The following is a 20805-nucleotide window of genomic DNA, read 5'->3' as shown; positions in this document are numbered from 1 at the left end:
ACATGGTTTTGTACAATTCACCAAGGGGTTTATTATCTTTGGACAAGTGTTTTAAAGATTCTAAGTAATTTTTGCATTAAATTTTAAAACGATTTAAAGAGGGTTTACTGTCGTTCCACTTGCTTTTGTGTGTATGATATTTACCCATTGTAATAATAATGTTTAACATCAATTACATCTTTTTCGAAAGACCATCTGCATAAACCAAAACCTAAAATAAATTTAGTGACAGAATATCAGTATCAATATCAATATTTAGCTAGCAGTAAAGATCTTGCCGGAACTGCAATGTGACTGGACAAGAAAAGAATATAAATGTTCGATGGTTTCAGGCTCTTCTAAACAGAAAACACACACAGACAGACACTTCTGTTCATTAAGAAATTCAGGTGGACGTGCCCTTATCTTAAAGGACTAAGGTTATTGGAAACTGGAGTCCTGGCAACTAATAAGAAGTATCCATAAAATCCTTCACTAAGTGTGTGTATGTATATTCCCATGGAATGATACAGTATCTCACAGAAGTGAGTACACCCCTCACATTTTTGTAAATATTTTATTATATCTTTTCATGTAGGGCCCAATTTGGACATTTTCACTTAGGGGTGTACTCACTTTTGTGGCCAGCGGTTTAGACATTAATGGCTGTGTGTTGAGTTATTTTGAGGGGACAGCAAATTTACACTGTTATACAAGCTGTACACTCACTACTTTACATTGTAGCAAAGTGTCATTTCTTCAGTGTTGTCACATGAAAAGATATAATAAAATATGTTCAAAAATGTGAGGGGTGTACTCACTTCTGTGAGATACTGTATATGAATACACTATAAATCAGAAAGACGTTTTTTGCCAAGTGTGTTTACACACACACAAGGAATCTGTCTTGGTGTCAAGAGCTTCCAGTACAGAATGTACAAACATAGTGCAGACATACATATAATTTAAGGTAATAAAAACACTAATAATAAAGAGAATTGACAATGATAATATAGAGAAAAATAAAATGTCAATAGACAAAATTGTGAATGTGTATATGTGCTATTTACAGATAAGTTTTGATGAGTTATTTACAGATGTACAGTACTGAGGTGCGTTATGTGTTGTTCAGGTGGGATATGGGGGGGAAAAACACTGTTCTTGTGTCTGGCAGTTTTGGTGCTCAGTGCTTTGTAGTGCCGGCCAGAAGGAACAGTTCAAAGAGGAAGTGTGCTGGGTGTGAGGGGTCCAGAGAGTGATTTTACCAGCCCTTTTCCTCACTCTGGAGGTGTAAAGATCTTGGAGACTGGGCAGGGGGGCACCAATAATCCTCTCAGCAGTCCTGACCGTCTAGTCTCTTGATGTCTGATTTGGTTGCTGAGCCAAACCTGAATGAATGTAAATATACATGTAAATATAGCCCCAAATGTACTAAGCAGGAAGGGAAGGGGACTGGAAGGGCAGAGTGTTTAGTGGATAAGTGGCGAGGGATTACTGTAATTCATTTTTGATGCAGGATGCAGATGTTCTGTGTGCTAATCGCAAATTAGAGCTAATCCCAATAAACAACATATCAGACAGAATTACTGCCTGCATCATCTGCAGTGGGCTCCACTTCACTGTGGTGTGTGAGTTACATGTTTACTTGCTGAAAATAATCTGCCTGTTTGTAGTTTTGTGTCCATATCTTTCATATCACGCCTGTTCAAAGATACTTTCTTGTGATACATATAATTCATACAGGCTAATTGTTCCATATTTTTTATTTTATATTATAGCCTATTTATATTCTTATAATATTATATTGTATACACACACAGTTGTATGGAAGAGTCAGGATAATTTTAAACATTTTTGTTTGTGTTAAATTATTCATAATAAGATAATGTTATATTTTCATTATTATATTATATTATATTATATTATATTATATTATATTATATAGGTTCAGTAGCAAATTTAATTTTTTTATTATGTATTTACATTTTTTTATTTAATATTATATGTTTGTAATTACAGTAGGCTATATATGATATACTATTATTGTTTTTACATATGTTATGTTTATATATTATTATATTATTTATATGTAATATAATTTAGAATTTTATTGTATACACACATTCTCAGATTATGAAGCAAAGGGTTTTAGGTCTGATTTATTTCATTTATTGCAGCTTGCAGCCTTCTTTCATATGGCCACTAGATGGAAGCACTACACGATCAAAACATGTTCACCTGTTATTGCATTGTAGATCTTTATAGACATTGTGCATTTTTTTATGACCTTTTTTGACTCAGGACACCAAAAAAATATACAGTAAGTTATATATAGGCTATTATATGTCACCCCATTGATCGCAAACACAAAACAATATTACTATAGAGGTTTAGTGTATTTGTTTACCAGTTGAGGTGAGTAGCCTAGCCTATGCACAGGTGATTCTGTCTGACATTAGAGAAAGTTTAGCAGCCAAAACACGACCATTACAACATGGTTAGAGCATGTGCTTTAGTTATGCATTAAAATGCCAACTGGTCTCGCTTCATCATGTCAACTTCATCAGGGAAACGCTGAACCAAATCAGCTTTGTTCAGTGATTCCACAGGGCTTGCCAAACGACTGTTGTGCTGTGTGCCAAATGCACATCTGCATGTTTGGAGCTCTCTGCACCGCTAAGCTACTTACAAATTAGCACTGGCAGTGGACATAATATTTTCTCTTCATCATTATCATAAACATCACAGCTTTGGTCTCTGCCAATCTCTCACACACACGTGCACACATGGAAAGTACAACAAACGGCTAATTTTTACAACTGGTACTTGACTCCGAAGCATCAGAAAATCTCCTGTGTGGGGTTAAAGGGTTAGTTCACCCAAAAATTAAAATTATGTCATTAATTACTCACCCTCATGTCGTTTCAAACCCGTAAGACCTTCGTTCATCTTCGGAACACAAATTAAGATATTTTTGATAATATGAGAGCTGTCTGACCCTACATAGACAGCAGTGGCGGCTGGCCAATAGAGGGCGCTAGGGCGCCGCCCTCCCTGAACCACACACACAAAATAATAATTGTATAAATTATTTAAATGTATATTTGTATGATGTGATATATTAGAAAATCATCTGTGAAAAATATTGCAATGCTTGCTGTAATTGTTTGATGTGCCAATGTGCCACAGCCCCACCTCAACATTTTTTCACCAGCCGCCACTGATAGACAGCAATACAACTGAAATGTTCCCAAGTCCAGAGACGTAGCAAGGAGATCGGTAAAATAATCCATGTGACATCAGGGGTTCAACCGGATTTTACGAAGCTACAAGAATACTTTTTGTGCACAAAAAAAAAATTAACGACTTTATTCAACAATTCGTCGCCTCCGCATCACCCTGTAGCGCCATTTTGGACAGTATCAGCTGGACGTAAACAACGTATGCTGTTCTGTGTCAGCTGCCTCATGCCAGATCTGTTTCCTACGCTGTTGTGATTTGATCTGAACGAAAACAGCATATCCGTGTGACGCAGCTGACACAGCGGATACTCTCCAAAATGTACAAAAACCAACAGGGTGATGCGGAGGAGACTAATTGTTGAATAAAGTCGTTTTTTTTTTTCTTTTGTGCCCAAAAAGTATTCTCGTAGCTTCGTAAAATTAAAGGGGTAAACATATTCTGTTACACCAAATACACAAAATAATGATCTTTAAAAAAGCATCATATGACCCCTTTAAGGTTGAACCCCTGATGTCACATGGATTATTTTACATATCTCCCTGGCTAGTCTCTGGACTTGGGAACATTTCAGTTGTATTGCTGTCTATGTAGGGTCAGACAGCTCTCAGATTCCACCAAAAATATCTTAATTTGTGTTCTGAAGATGAACGAAGGTTTTACGGGTTTGAAACGACATGAGGGTGAGTAATTAATGACAGAATTTTCATTTTGGGTGAACTAACCCTTTAAGCCTATAACCAGAACAGATGTTGAAATGGGATTTTATTTTATTTTTTTAATTGTTATTATTTTGTTTTCTGTAGATCTCTTGGAATGCTAAAATGCTAATTTATTATCAAAGACTATAGACCAATTACTGGTTTGTAAACATTCAGGATGCGCGCGCATCATGGTTGCAGAAAACCCAGGAGAGATAGCCTTTTTGGCTAGAGAATTTCACGGATACGGTACAAAATAGTTAGGTTTAAAAAGATTATAAATTATATTGATTAGATGTCATTTTCAAAATGTTCTACGCATATTACAAGAGCTTGTCACCCAGCGATAAGCACTGTTATTCAACGAAATTGACGTTAGAGAGTGCCATAGTCTTACAGATCCGAAACAGGGGTGGTGTTTTTTGTGGGCGGAGCCTATCTGGAGGCAGAAAATTACAATAGTATCCAGCTGCAGACCCGCAGCACCAGCAGTTTCAGAACCACAGCCACAGAACCGCAGCCACAGAACCGGAAGTGAGGGGCGGAGCTTACATTTTTTTAACAGAGTAGCGCCACCTTACAGTTTTTAAGGGGTAATTTGCTTTTATTACACACGATACGTCATACTTTATGTATGTATGCATTTTATAATGACATATTAAGCATTTTAGAAACATTAATCTTGTGTAATTTAGTTGTAGACCTATACAGTTATTCGTTTCATTGTATTATGCGAGTAATTTCCTGTTTGTGATATTAAAAATAATGTTTGAAACTTCTGGGCATTTTATATGAAATATACTTTAATCACAAGATTCAAAATAAATGTTTACTCCAAAGTCAAAAACACGTGCATCATAAATTTTTCTATATGAAAACTAAAACATTTCAATAAAACACACACACACACAAACAGCAGCATAATTTTAAAAGTAACAATCAAAATGTACACAATAATTAAATTGAAGTTTATAAAATGAACAATTCACTATTAAGCCCATTTTGTCATGACAATCCTGCATGAAAACTTACAAAATGAACAATTCACTCTTGGGCACATTTTGTCGTGACAATCTTGCATGAATTCAAATTAAAATGTATCAAATGAACAATTCACTCTTAGGCCCATTTTGTTATGACAATCCTACAAAAATAACTCCCCTGAACACAAGATGAAATATGAAGGGCACTCTGGAAACTTCTGTTCCAGGAGATTGTTGAGGGTCTTTTCCTTGTCCTCTTCCTCCATTATAAGGACATCACTGCAGCTGCCATTAGAAGTCCCGGTTGCTATAGAAACAGTCAACGCTCTGAGACGTGCGGTTAGGACTGTGCATTGCGCACTGGCTGATCCAGCCTGAAAAATAAGCTTTTTTTAAAGCCATTTGAGCAAAATAAACAACTTTTATGTTACAGCTGTTGTCATATTTCATTGGTGATTTCAAATATGAAATTTAATCCTAAACGCCCAAAACAAAATCAAGACTTTGTAAAAGAGCATAATAGGACCCCTTTAAAGGGACTTTGTTTATTATGCGGCTTTCTGGAATACTTGACTCTGATTGGTCAATTGCGACATTCAGCGGTCTATCAGACATAACGGGCTACTGTTAGGAAAAAAACAAACAAACAAACAATCACACCCTGTCATAAGTCACACCCTGTGCTTACAGATGTTTATGTAACTCTTCTTTGGTATGCCCTAAAATCAGGTTATTTAATTTTGTTTTTCATTAATGGCCATTTTTAACAGTAGGCAGGATAATCTTTTTGTCTAACCCTGGGCATAATAGTTTAAAAAGGACCCATCATCTATAATTGTTATTGTGTTAAGGGCAGTTGGCACGAAAGATTATTGGGATCAGCAGTGATTGATAATATTTTAATAATTTAATTCCTATAGTCCTGAGCTTGTCTCAGGCTGAAGTGTTTTTAATCTCTGTTTTCATGCCCGTCTCCTCTGTTAATCTGTTTTTCTATTATTCTCTTTAAACCCCTAACAAAACAATTGCTTTTCCTAATGTCATATTATTGAGATTACCTTTAAAAAAAACAATATATACTATCAAATTGTTTACATACCATACCCATTACCAAATTACAGTAAATTTCATATAAACTTTATCCACCTTATTTTTAACTGTACAAAAACATAGACTAGATATCTATAAAATCTATGTACAAATACAGTCCGTTAAGCTGTTTTATATTGCTAACTTGTTATCATATTATTTAAATTTATCATCGTAATCATAAACACATTGGTTTGTAGCGCAGACCATTTAGTTTTTATTTTTCTTTCACTTTTTCCTCCAGTTATTTATGAGTCTATATTGAATCGGAAGTCTCGCACATTCATAGAAAATAACTTGTTTCCGCGTTGCAAAATAAGGTGGATACTTTTATAACATGCCAATGCATGTTAATACATGTAATAATAATAATAATAATACATTTTTTGTTTGTTTAAAATTATTTCTGTTTATATAGATTATTCCAGATTTGCTGAATTGTAAATTGTTGCTTTTAAAACAAAGACATTTGTGTAAAATGATAGAATATGATAATTATGCTATGATATTAGAGCTAAGCCTTTGCAGTAAACAATTGGATAATGAAGTGATTTTATAATGTATAATGATAAACAAAATAGTAATATAACAAAACACTGTGTTTGTTGGTTTCCTTTGACCATGTGACTTTCAAACAATAACTGTCTAGAATATAATTTAAAAAAATGACCATGATTTTGTAGATCTGCAGGTGATGTTCTTGCAATGGTGCATATCTGCAGAGCCTTTGTTGAGCTTGTTTAAATAAGAATATCTGGGCATGGATTATAAAAGCAGGCTAACATAAATGAAAGATGATTGGGCTGTTGAGTAGTGTGACAGTTTCTGGGAAGCAAACTGCTTAACCTTGTTGTTGTTTGGCTTAAATACACTTTTTTTTCCAGATGGTAGAAGTGTTAACAGACCATCTAACAGGTCAGCAGTATCTATACTGGAAGACATCTGTATACTGTTCTCATGACTTTTACAGCAAGAAGACTGGGACCAGTGATGAAATGAGCCAATTTCTTAAACATCTTCCTTCTGTGTGACAAGTCAAGTTAATTTTCGATTACATCTTTTTAGATCTGGTGTGCTGAAACAAAGAAACAGAAGGCAGGAATCAAAAGCATAAAATATGTTTTATTTTTTTTGTCATGATGTGAATTTGTTTTTGCTGGTATTATATTGCTCTGTTGATGACACTGATCGATGCAAAACATTCATCATCACAGCAGGTAAAGTGCTTTAGAATCCTTTCTAGAGACTTTCTGTTCCCCAGACACATACCGTATTACAATAGGGAAATATTATGACATTCACAATAGTGGTGAACAAGTGGTCACCCTGCAGATTTTTTGACAGAGAAAAAGAAAGAAAATGTTCAAGAAAAATAGGGTAACTTATTGTAAATCAGATTTATGGATAATTCCCATGAACATAACATAAAACATTATTTAACACTTTTTACATTAATCATTTTGACACATGAAAGATCAATAATTCAGAATAAAACATTCTCTAGTATTCAAATATTTGATAAACAACTACAAAAAATCCACAGGAAAGCTGACGAACAAAACCATTGTCAAAAGGTGAGATACTGTATAAACCGATAGTCCTTTATACTGTACGTGGTCTTTAAAATAGTCCATATTCATTTGCATATTTAACTCTCAGTCTCAGAATCACTGCTGTCTTCTGTGCGAGGTGGTGATCTTTTCAAAGTGCTTTTACTCTCTTGTTTTGAAGTGCTGGACAAATCTATTGCCATGTCTTCTGAGTCGTCTGCTCCATTGGCTCCACTCGACCACGTCGTGTCGCTGTCTTTCACCTTGTGTTCCTCCGAATACGAATCAGAGTGTGTTGATTCAGGTGTGCCAGGAGGTTTTTTTGCAATTTCCAGAGACTTTTTATGCATTCCTGAAAGAATAAAATGCAGATGCAATTAAAAATTGACCTTACACAGCTGAATATTTATAGCTGGATTACAAAACAGCCCAATTCGTGTACATTTAAGTCTATACTTTTAAGTGTAAAATATGGGCAACACCAGACAGACATTCACAAGACACCTCAGCTATGTATTCAAGTGATCAAATACATATTTGAGTCTTTGAGTACTAAATAGCAAAACCACCTGCTGGCTCACCTAGAAGCCAGGGAGCGCAGGAGCCCATCATGCCATTCTTGGCCGAGTTGATGATGGATTCTGTACAAAACAGCCCAATTCGTGTACATTTAAGTCTATACTTTTAAGTGTAAAATATGGGCAACACCAGACAGACATTCACAAGACACCTCAGCTATGTATTCGAGTGATCAAATACATATTTGAGTCTTTGAGTACTAAATAGAAAAACCACCTGCTGGCTCACCTAGAAGCCAGGGAGCGCAGGAGCCCATCATGCCATTCTTGGCCGAATTGATGATGGATTCTGGAAGTGGAATGGAGTGACGGACCATGGCACCATACAGCCCATATTCCGCCATCACGCTGCTGCGGCCCCAGCACTTCTCCCTTTTCCTCCACTTAGCACGGCGGTTCTGAAACCATACCTGGACAAAAACAAACCTGGGCATTAGCTATTGGAAAGAAAGAAAAAGAGAGGGAAAAACTGTGAAAATCATCCAACCTGTATTCTGTCCTCTGGTAGCTCTGTCTTCATGGCCAGCATTTCTCTTGCGTAAACATCTGGATAGTGTGCTTCATGGAAGGCTTTCTCCAGCTCCTCGAGCTGATGCGAGGTAAAAACTGTCCTGAAAATCAAAACGAGATGTATGGTTGATAAAACAAATCACTAAATCCTTACAGATTAAACATTTAACGTAACATTTAATTTCAGTACATACCTGTGCCTTCGCTTCTTCCTCTTTTGTGAGTTCCCTGAGTTTTTGCCATCATTGCGATCCCCGGAAAGACAATCATCATCTGTAATGAAAAAAAAAAATGTTAACAAAAATAAAAATCCTTGAGAGATTAACATAGAATTCATAAATTGGGTCAAGGAACCACAATGCAAATTAATAAATACAAATATGTAAGAACAAAAAAAAAAAAAAAGTGACTAAAAATGTACACTTTCAAGTAACATAAAATGTTCTTTAATTTAACAGGTTTTATTCAAGCCAAAATATAATACGACTGAATCTAAATTCTATAATAATTTTTATACTATTTATAAGAGTAGCCTATTATACTATTATTTCTGATTCCATCAAATCAGTAAATAAAATCACAAAATTATCCGTTAATGTAAAAGTTTCCATTGCAAATAGAGAAACGCCGATTTCAAGAACAGTTTCAGCACCAACTTCTGTGAACAGCTCTTCCGCTCATTCAATGATCAGATAAAGTCATTCGTACCGGAATAGGCGTCCCGTTGCTGTTCTAGATTCTGCATGAAGTGGCTCTCTGTCCGTGACTGCAGGAGCGGGATGTGGCTCGGGAGAAAACACGGGGCCCCGGGGGGTTGTTGAGCCGCCAAGCTGCAGAGAAAACCCAAGCCGAGCGGCAAAGAGCCTCCCGGGAAAGCAAATCCTCCGAGCGCCGCGCTCTGCCCCTCTCCATTGGCCCCTGCGCCAGAACCGGACTGATGCGGCTGGAGATCCGACTCCAGACCGAGCAGGTCTGTGATGGCGAACCCTTTGGACCTAAATCCAGATCCATTGAGACGTGATTTGTCGATTCCAAATGAGGGATACAGTTTAACCTTAGGTTTTTCGTCTAAAGCCTCGTCTCTTCCCGTCATGGTGGCAGTTTGTTTAATTCACTTTCTCTCTGAGGAGGTCGTGCTGGTGGGACAGTTACGCGCTCTGGCGGGACCATTTATCCGTCTGTCCAATCCAGCGCTGTCCAATCAGATTCAACGTCAGACATGTCAACCATGAACAGGCGTTTCCCTTTTTCAATCACAAAGGATTAATTGCCACCAATTTTCCCTTTAATCCGATAAGGATTTTCCTCCTCTATTTGAATTGGTCCTAAGTAGTTTTTTTTCCCTTTAGATGGAAGATTTCACTCATATCCGCAGACTGTAACGCGACGAGTTGTGGGTTATTGAAAATGTTTAATGCGTGATATTTCATTTGGAGTCAGAATATAGGCTAAATTAATTAGTAAAGAGAAACCAGAACGAAATCAATATTTAAAATTTTAGTGACTTACTATCTAGTCTTTCGTGATTATTTATTTATCATTCGATAGCCGTAATCTAATTCTAAATAATGTCTGAATTACTACTTACTATATTAATTAGCCAAAACTGAGACAGAAAATATATTCTCTGTAATAAAAATAAATAAATAAATAAAAACGTAATTTCTCCTCTAAATATAACCATAATTAAATCATTATCATTAAATCAAAACCCCTAATTATTATTGCCAAGCACTGGACTGTTTGCTTGTAAAAAAAAAAAAACTATTCTCAATTTGCCGTCTTTACTATTTGAAGTAATTATTTCCTTAAAGTTTCCTTGAAATTATTTACTTAAAAAACGCATTAAAACGAGCCAGTTATTTTCATTATGCAAATCAACAACAACGGCAACATTAAAGACCATGAGTTTAGGTTGGTGAATAATAATAATAATTATTATTATTATTAGTAGTAGTAGTAGTAGTAGTAGGCTAGTAGTAGTATGATTATTATATTTATGATAACATTGCCTACATTTTTATAAATTCTTTTATATGTATATAAGACTTATAATTATTATAATAAAAATATAAACTATAATGTATCATCTATCAACTTATTACTCAATTATGACTTAATTAGACTGTTTTAGTAGGCTATATTTAAACTTAAATGTTTTTTTAACATTGAGAAATTTAAACCAATAACGTATTCGATCTTGCATTTAATTATACAAGACCAGAAAACAGCTAATCAACTTTTGACAATGAATAAAATGCATTTATGTTTTTAATATTCGCAACATGATTGACACGTGTCCTCGTGCATAGTTTCACTCCACCAAACCAGTTTTTGAGAGTCTCCTTAGTTAGATCATAGCCTATTCCCACCTTCCACCAAATTTCCTGGAAGATATTGGAATAAAAAACTTCACAGAGAATATGCTTTATTTGGTCCATTGAATTATTACGTCAGCAATGAGGGAAAATGAAGCTCTTTGAGCGTAAAAGATTTTTGAAGTAATTATTTCCTTAAAGTTTCCTTGAAATTATTTACTTAAAAAACGCATTAAAACGAGCCAGTTATTTTCATTATGCAAATCAACAACAACGGCAACATTAAAGACCATGAGTTTAGGTTGGTGAATAATAATAATAATTATTATTATTATTAGTAGTAGTAGTAGTAGTAGTAGGCTAGTAGTAGTATGATTATTATATTTATGATAACATTGCCTACATTTTTATAAATTCTTTTATATGTATATAAGACTTATAATTATTATAATAAAAATATAAACTATAATGTATCATCTATCAACTTATTACTCAATTATGACTTAATTAGACTGTTTTAGTAGGCTATATTTAAACTTAAATGTTTTTTTAACATTGAGAAATTTAAACCAATAACGTATTCGATCTTGCATTTAATTATACAAGACCAGAAAACAGCTAATCAACTTTTGACAATGAATAAAATGCATTTATGTTTTTAATATTCGCAAAATGATTGACACGTGTCCTCGTGCATAGTTTCACTCCACCAAACCAGTTTTTGAGAGTCTCCTTAGTTAGATCATAGCCTATTCCCACCTTCCACCAAATTTCCTGGAAGATATTGGAATAAAAAACTTCACAGAGAATATTCTTTATTTGGTCCATTGAATTATTACGTCAGCAATGAGGGAAAATGAAGCACTTTGAGCGTAAAAGATTTTGGAAAATGAGGTCAAAGTTACGGTAATGCTGTCAGGTCGACATGATGTACAGTAGCAGAGGCCAGGTGTTTCAAAAACGGGGGAAAACGGGCAACATCTCAGCCAGTCTGTTAAAAAAAAAAAAGAAGCAATTAGAGAAATCGTCTTACAGGAGATAATTAAACGAAGTCCATTAAATTCGTTTACAACATTAATCTCATATAAAGAGCTCGACTCTAAAATCTGCTTTTAGGGCCCGTTTCCACCAGGACGACATCCAGCTTTCTAACTGGCAGTTAAGAGAGCTGCTCTACATAATCCTCATAACTGTAGCCTAATGTAAAATAACGTTAACTAAAACTAAATGTGATCATACAGGAGAAAAAGGAGGGAGAGAGATCATTAGTGATCACGCTGAAGAATAATCTTTGGACATCACGTTTATTTTCTTATTCATCTTCTTCTCAATAATAATAGGCTAATAGTAATAATAATAGCCTAATAATAATAGTAATAATAATAATTATTATTATTGCAGCAGCAGCAGTAACAACAATATTTTGTTTGTATTGTTTGTAACTTAGCAAATTAGGAACACATAATGAACGAATGTGATTTAATTTTATTCTTTCTTAAATCAATCAACAAAATTCCTAAATGTTCTTGTTTATTTATTTGCAGACATTATTTCACATAATTGCATTATGGAATGTACAAAAATTGTGTTGCGTGTGAAACACTGCATTATTTCCTGAAGCTGTTTTCTCCTTTTAAACGCAAGCCCTTAATTATTATTGTTCTTTTTTTTTTTTTGTGCAGCCTATTTATTTAGCCTGTAAACTATAGGTTGATTCCTTAATAGCCTACTACTTAGGCCTATACTGGCCAACAGGTTGCAGTTTAATACTCAATAAATAGCCTTGTAAACCGTCAAAAATAAATAAATAAAACAAACAAATAAATAAATATTAAAATCAATTACTGTTAAATAATTCTGAAACCATTTCAGTAACGCATCTTTCAGAGTAAACAAAAAACTTGACCGTTGATTTCTGGTCCTGCTTTTGTTTTTAGGCAGTCCGGATCAAACACAATTCAACGGAGATAGACAAATAAAACAAATCCTTCTATAGAAATCGTGGCGCTAAGTAACTGAAGCAAACAACACACTTAAACTGCACTTGCGGTAAAGCAAGGAAATAAATGATGTTATTTTAAGGGCCAGATTACAAGGCTGGGTTTCATGGTGTCATCAGATAGGATAATCCTGGATTAAACTAATCAGTAAATGTTTCCCCGCTCATTATTTTCCAGAGAAGATTTCCAGCCGATTCTCCACCGCCAAGATTATTAATCTCTTAAAGAGCGTAACATCAAAAAATCGCTCTTTGCTCTAATTTTCTCTGGCCGTGTTGTTTGACTAAAAGACATGCCACGTGCCCTAATTCTGAGCAGGATCCCGCCACTGGGAATAGCAGCAGCCCCGCACGCGCACTCATCACCCACCCACCTAAGAAACTAGCTGCCAGCAGAATGGCTATTAAGCAATGGGATTTCATACAGATTTTACATTTAATGTGATGGGGAAAAAATAGATTTTAGAAGTTAAACGAGGTAAAAAAAAAAAAAAGGATTTCCCCCCCACAAGGACAAATATTTGGCATGCACTGCAAAAATTATTTAATGTGGTTTTTGCAGTTTTTTTTTTATTTTTGTGAAATTTACTAGCAACGTCTAAGTAGCCTACATTTTTTCCGTTTACTCCAGAATAAGGACCACAGGACCTTCAAATGTTCCTTGAATGGCTTTAGAGAAACAAGATTTCTCAAAAACCTAATAATGTCAAGGATGCTTTCTGTCACTTTACAACATTGGGCAGATGTTCAAATCTAAATCTAAATCCAAATCCTTGATTCTTGGGTAGCTGTGTGTGTCTGTGCTCAAGGGTAGGAGGTTTTATGTGTTTGTTGTGCAAACATCTGGGCCCTTAGATCTCCAGATGTTTTACCCGGTCTATTGAGATCCCAGCTGATTTGTAATCAACAAGAACATGACACACCGCTACTTAAACTCAATCTGACCCATCGTCAGTGTGCAACAACTTCCCATCACTCTGGCCCTCGTTGCTTTTCAACAACACTGGATGATCCCTCTAGACAACTTGTTTAATGTCCCACAAATACGCTGCGAGGATCACTTAGTAGTCTAAGAAATTCAGTCGGAAGAAAGCTGCACCGTCAAGGTCAGCTGCACATAAGCTTCATCCTGAAACAGCAAACAAACAAGCTGTAAACCAGCATCCTATTTGTCCCAAACCAGGACAAAATAAAGCATATATTAATTGTAAGCAAAATGAAATGCCCTCATCCCAACCCTATATAATCTTTTATATAATAATAATAATAATGAAAAACCGATGCAGATGTCCATTCGGCTGCTTTCAAACATGCAAAGGGAGACCAGCCAGATAATCATTTTGCTGTATTAGAGGAGAACAGGCTTAACAGCATTTGTGCACAAAATTTCGAACTTACTAAGGGCAACGATTTGTGTTTTGACGGGGTAATATTTTGTAAGCTGCTGATCGTTTTTTTGGAACGTATGCCACATTAATGCCGTGAATTGTAATCACACCAGAGAAGCATTCATCCTCGAGTGGTAAATAATTTATGTTGAGATTAGGTTTTTGCATTCTTAGCTCCGCTGGCAGCTTATCTGTCGATGCACAAATCTATGAGGTTTAGTAATTCATTTTCACTGTTTTTGAAATTGGTTTGCTTTTTGTTGCTTCACTATCCTTACATTCACTCTAATAATTGCTCGTCTGCACCTGATGTTTATTTTCATTGGATCTTTCCAGTTTTCTGGGTGAAAAAAGTCCAGTGTTATGAGCCACAAAACCCTGCAAGGTTCAAACATGCTCTAATGAATTGATTATGCTCTTTTAATTTGTTTCACACATAATTAATAACAGTAAACAAATTTGTAAAGGATACTTAAAGAGATAGTTAACCCAAAATTGAGCATTCTGTCATCATTTACTCACCCTCATGTTGTTTCAAACCTGTATGACTTTCTTTCTCCTGTGGAACACAAAAGAAGACATTTAAACAGCACTAAACACTATTGACTTTAATTGTATGGGGGGCAAAAAAACAACTTTTTAGCAAAAAAAAGAAAGAAAAGAAAGTCATGCAAGTTTAGAACAACACACGGGCAAGTAAATGATGACAGAATTTAAATTATTGGGTAAACTGTCTTTTTAAATGTGAATCAATGCATGACAGATTTGTATGGTACTGAAAACCTTATGACTTGTTAATCAGTATTAAATGTGTTTCTTGCTACTGACAAACATCTTTAGAATCTGTTACCAACCACTGAGAGCAATAAAGGCAAAAAACTAACACACACCCACTCACACGCTCAAATAGATGCATTGTGCGAGGACGTGTGCTACAGAGAGCGTGTGAGGCGTTAGGACGCGGTTTTCTCTCTCTCTGGGGAATAAGTACAAAAGCATGGAAGAGCCCACCTGGGACTAAGAGAGCCGGGTTAATTAAAAACCTTCTGCACACACACTCATATTCACACACAGACACAGAAGGGATATCAGAGGTCATCTGATCAGTTACACTCAAAAGCAAAGGGAAATTGGCCAGTCAGTTAGAGCTATGAATCACTTATATTATGTGAATTTGCCCTTTGGGAAGACACTCCAAATTAAGCTAAACTGCTGCTTTAAAATTGATTTTTTTTTGCTCCCATGCTGGATAATACTAGAATGTGGGTTAGTAAAGTGCAATGTGACTAGTTTTAGAAAATGTTGCAGACTTTAGGGGTTTCATTAATAGTTTGGTCACACTTCAGTTTGGGGACCAATTCTAACTAACTACAAATTTTGCCTCAATAAACTCCTAATTTGCTGCTTATTAATAGTTAGTGAGGTAGCTGTTTAGGTAAGTTTAGGTATAGGATTGAGGGATCTAAAATATGGTCATGCAGAATAAGGCATTAATATGTGCTTTATAAGTACTAATAAACAGCCAATATGCTAGTTATATGCATGCTAATAAACAACTAGATAATAGTGAGAATTGGTCCCTAAACTAAAGTGTTACCAATAGGGTCATAGACCTTTGAGTGTCTTTTTAGTTTGTCTTCCACAGAAGAAAGAAATATATACAGGCTTGGAACAACATGAGGGTGAATAAACTAAACTAAATGGGATAGTTCACCAAACATTTAAATTCTGTCATCATTTACTCACCCTAATTTTGTTCCAAACCTGTATGACTTTCCTTCATCTGTTGAGCAAAAATATCTTTTTAAGAATGTTGATAACCAAAAATGTGGTTTCCATTGACTTCCATTGTATGGACAAAACAAAAAATGGACATCAATGGGAGCAGAAACGAAGTTTGGTTACCAACAAAAATTCAATCAAAATATTCTTCAAAATATCTTCTTTTATATTCCACAGCAGGAAAAAGCCTTATGGATTTGGAATAAATGTTGACAGAATTTTTATTATTGGGTTGACAATTCAAGATGATTTCAAATTAAATTTATTAAAATATCCTTCAACAGAATCAACAAAAGCTTTAATTGTTTAAAGACAAGGCAATTTGGCAGATGGGAAAGGAACTGTTTCATAATTTGAATCTTGAGTGTTTACGTGGCACATTGTAAATGATAGCAGTAATTGCTATAATTCTGTATCCAGACAGTGATTATGTCCTGGGTCATCTTCAACAATGCCCTATAAACACCAGACCCAACTGAGTTTGTGTTTAATTGTTTAGCTGGTCCATTGTTTATGCTACATAAGGGGGCAACAATAGTCTGGCCACGCGTCACCCCCTCCAATCACACCCCATTCACCTCCTCTGGCCCACTAATTATTAAAAAATGCACATTTATGCAAATAGTCCTCCTTGTAGATTAACCTAATTCAGTGATGTAAACAATGGGTAGTCGTGGGATTAAAGTTTTGTAAATTAGTCAAGACCACTAATGATCTCTGATGTCTGTAAGTCTGGGGTTTTTTGGTCTTCTTAGAGCTTTATAGTCTTGTGGTAATCTCACGTCTGAAGTGAGGCCACGCCACGCAGCGCGCAAGACACGTTACAAATCTGTCAAAAGCATAAACAATGTAACTGCACTCGCCATTATGCGTAACAGTTTAGGATTACAGATTACTAGGGGATGCACAGGGTCAAAGGCATTTTATAAATATTGTTAAACCTCTATTAGCCTTCCTTTGCATTTATATGCAAATAAGCCACGTGCCATCCGAACAAAGCTAGATTCTGGCAAGATGCTAGTTTTGAAATTTAAAGGGTTGGTTCAAGATTATTCAGTCATCATTTAAATACCCTCGTGTCGTTCCAAAAAGAAAATATTTTAAAGAAGCCTGGGTCCTAACAACATTGGCCCCTTTCATCGTATGTACAAAAAAAATAAAGTTTTCATATTTCCAAATTTTTTTTTTTTAAATATCTACTTTTAAATATATAGTATTATCAATATATAACAAATATATACTTTTTCTTTTTTTTATATTGCAACATATGAAAACATCATAAGTCAGACTTAGTTTTGATAGAGTCTTAATCCTCTGGTCCAAGTGTCCCATATTCAACACTTTCACTAAAACTGCACAGCTTGGGTCACACTTGATCAGCAAAGCTTTGTGACCCTGATATAATTAATGCACACATTCAATAATGGAAAGTTTCTTTCTGCAAATATTCATATTAACCAAATAAGTTTTGACACTACAGTATGTCTGTATTTTACTGCCTGTATTGTCTGGGGTCAGAAAGATTTTTAAATGTTTTTGACAGCTCTTATGCTCAGCAAACATGCATTTATTCAATAAAAATACAGTGAAAACAGTACTATTGTGAAATAATATTAGTTTAAAATAACTGCTTTCTATTTTATATATATTTAAAATGCCATTTATTACTATGATGGCAAAGCTGAATTTTCAGCAGTCATTACTCCAGTCTTCAGTGTCACATGATCCTTCGGACATCATTCTAATATGCTGATTTGGTGCTCAAGAAACATTTCTTATTATCAATGTTGAAAACAGTTATCTGCTGTTTAATATTTTTTTGTGGAAATTGTGCTTCTTTCGGGATATTCTGACGAACAGAAAGTCATTTATTTGAAACAGAAATCTTTTGTAACACTATAAATGTCTTTATTGTCACTTTTGATCAATTTAATGCATCCGTGCTTAATAAAAGTATTAATTTTCTTTAAAAAAAACTGACCCCAAATATTTGAATGATAGTGTACACATATAGCTATCAGATGATTGACTGTAAAGCTACACATACAATAAAACACAGTAGCTTGTTTTTGGGAAAATAAATAAATTACATCACTGCCATTAGCTACTGGTTACTAGTTACCAGACACTTGACTCATAATTTCAGACAAAAAACAAAAACAAAAAAAACTATTGGGGGAGGATAAGCAAGAGGGTCAGACAGAAGAAGAGAAAAGATAAAGGTTAACAGTAGGAAGCACGATGCCCCTAACCACCAGTTGAGTGCTGGGTTTGTGTAATGAGTAAGCATGTCCACTAATGACCTTTGTGTGTCTTGTTCAGTTAGCTTAGCTAACAAAGACACTATTCACACGCCATCACAGGCCTGTCTGACTCATTTAACCTATCAGACAGTGATCACTCTCTTATTCTTTCTCCCACTCCTTTCCTTTCTCCCTCACTCCTTTCTTGCTCTCTCTTTCTTTCTCTTTTATTCTCCCCACCTCCTTAAAGTGTGCTAATTAGCAGGAATCAGGTCAATTAAAAGATGGGGGCTCATTATGAGGCCGTGATCAATGACACATTGTTCTGTCCAGACAACCAACCGTCACTGTCCAAGGAGAAAAAGAGCCAATGCACACTTTATCTAAATTCTGATTGTTCAATTGTGGAATTCTGCAGCTGGATATTTTCATATAATGACCACGACCCAGGCAAATGATTTCTGTGCTCTTGTGTCACATAGGAAAATGATATCAATTCAAATCAATTTTATTTTTGTTTTCACTGACTGCACATTATTCCTTACTTATCCTTACCTCTGTATCTAAGTGATGACAAATCTTTCATTCATACACTATTGTTCAAAAGTTTGGGGTCAGTAAGGCTTTTAATAAAATATTAAATAAATTAAATATTTTATTCAGCAAGGACAGATTATATTGTTCAAATATGTCAGTAAAAACATTTATAATGTTACAAAAGATTTCTATTTCAAGTAAGTGCTGTTATTTTGAACTTTCTATTTATCAGAGAATCCTGAAAAAAGATGTATCACGCTTTCCATAAAAATATTAAGCAGCACAACTGTTTTTAAAATTGGTAATAATAAGAAATGTTGCTTATGCATCATATGAGGGCATACTATACATTCAGCTCATTTTCTCAGCTAAGTGCCATTACCCATAATCCACCATAAGCAAGGGAGAGTGCCTGTCCTCATGGTCCTTTGAGTCCCTCTCACCCTGCTTTACCACCAACCACCATCCACTCACCGGCCGCAGCCACCCCACCCTCTGCGGCAGCAGGAGTAGGCCAAATGAGGCTAAGAACAGATTGAAAAAAAGGAGGAAAAGGAAAATAAGAAGAAAATCGGTTTTAAAAAAATGCAAACATTGATTCACAGATGACAAATGAATTATCCTGTCCTCTCATTTGATATCAAAAGTTCAGTATGTGCTAAACAAACACAACTTTAAGTGAAACTTAAGACACTGCTTATTCTTTACACTTCAAACTACATTTATTTATTTGTTTGTTTGTTTGTTTGTATTTTTTAACTAATTTGTGTAATAAAGGGTTAAACTTGTGTGGTCACATATAAACAAAGGTTAAATTATAGCAAAATTAAGGTCAAATGAACTAATTTCAAAAGAATGATTTATTAAACTGGGAGAAAACATGACAATTAGGAAATATCGCTCTATACCCAGTGGGGTCTTAATCACTGGAAATGATTATTGAAAATTAAAAACTAAAATCTGATTATATATGTAGGCTAAATATATGATTAAGCAATATATATATATATATATATATATATATATATATATATATATATAAAGAAATGTTTCTTAAGCATCAAATCAGCATATTAGAATGATTTCTGAAGGATCATGTGACACTGAAGACTGATGCTGAAAATTCAGGTTTGCCATCGCAGGAATAAATTATTCAAACAGAAAACAATTATTTTACATTGAAATGCTATTTCACAATATTTTTGTTTTACTATATTTTTTGATCAAATCCATTTCTTTGCATTTCTTTGTTCAAAAACTTAAAACCATATGGAACTCAAACCTCTGAACAGTGTCTTTATGCAAAGTTATACATATTTTACCAGTTTATGTTTCCTGGAAATCAAACCCATGACCTTAGTGGTGTCAGCTGCATTTTTCAAATGAAATAATCCTGTTCGCTTCTCAGGGGTCACAGTAACCTCATATTTTAGAGGCACAAACTGGAAGCGAACAAAGTATTGGTGTGGCTTTAAATTTTGCAACACAAGATCAGATGAGCTAAAGATGTAGAAACAGATGTAGATTCAAATAACACGTGTACACTTTCGCCATATTAAAAATTTGGAAATGCTGAAATTAATTCGACCCAACTGTCCTCAATGGAAGGAGAGGAGGGGTTTAGCTTTAACTGGCAGAGGACTTTTCTGAACGTGATAGGGAGAAATCATAAGAGTATTATAAAAGAACAATGAAAACAAAATCTGCCTTTGATTTGAATAATAGTTGCGATATTAAATCGGACGAAGGGATTATTAAAAGTGGAGAGACTATTGTCCTTTTTTATGTCCATCTTAAAAATAATCACATATGTTATGAGGCATATGGTTCATATCTGGGTGGAGGGGAAAGGAAAGAGCAATCTTGCACGTGGATTACCAACTTATATTTCCAAGTATCTTTTCTCAC

General features: G+C 34.9%; 1 protein-coding gene across 1 annotated transcript; it reads right to left on the bottom strand.

Annotated features, from left to right (window-relative positions):
• Window positions 1-7110: 7110 nt before the first annotated feature.
• Window positions 7111-9782, bottom strand: vsx1 (visual system homeobox 1 homolog, chx10-like). Its single transcript, XM_016453512.1, has 5 exons — window positions 9339-9782; window positions 8825-8903; window positions 8608-8731; window positions 8338-8530; window positions 7111-7894 (listed from the first exon to the last, which is right to left on the bottom strand). Exons 1-5 carry the CDS (start codon window positions 9721-9723, stop codon window positions 7641-7643), a joined length of 1035 nt encoding a protein of 344 aa, XP_016308998.1. The 5' UTR covers window positions 9724-9782; the 3' UTR covers window positions 7111-7640.
• Window positions 9783-20805: the final 11023 nt, after the last annotated feature.

This window comes from Sinocyclocheilus anshuiensis, unplaced genomic scaffold (genome assembly GCF_001515605.1).
Source record: "Sinocyclocheilus anshuiensis isolate Anshui unplaced genomic scaffold, SAMN03320099.WGS_v1.1 scaffold1719, whole genome shotgun sequence".
Classification (NCBI taxonomy): domain Eukaryota; kingdom Metazoa; phylum Chordata; class Actinopteri; order Cypriniformes; family Cyprinidae; genus Sinocyclocheilus; species Sinocyclocheilus anshuiensis.
This window is presented reverse-complemented; position numbering and strand designations above follow the sequence as displayed.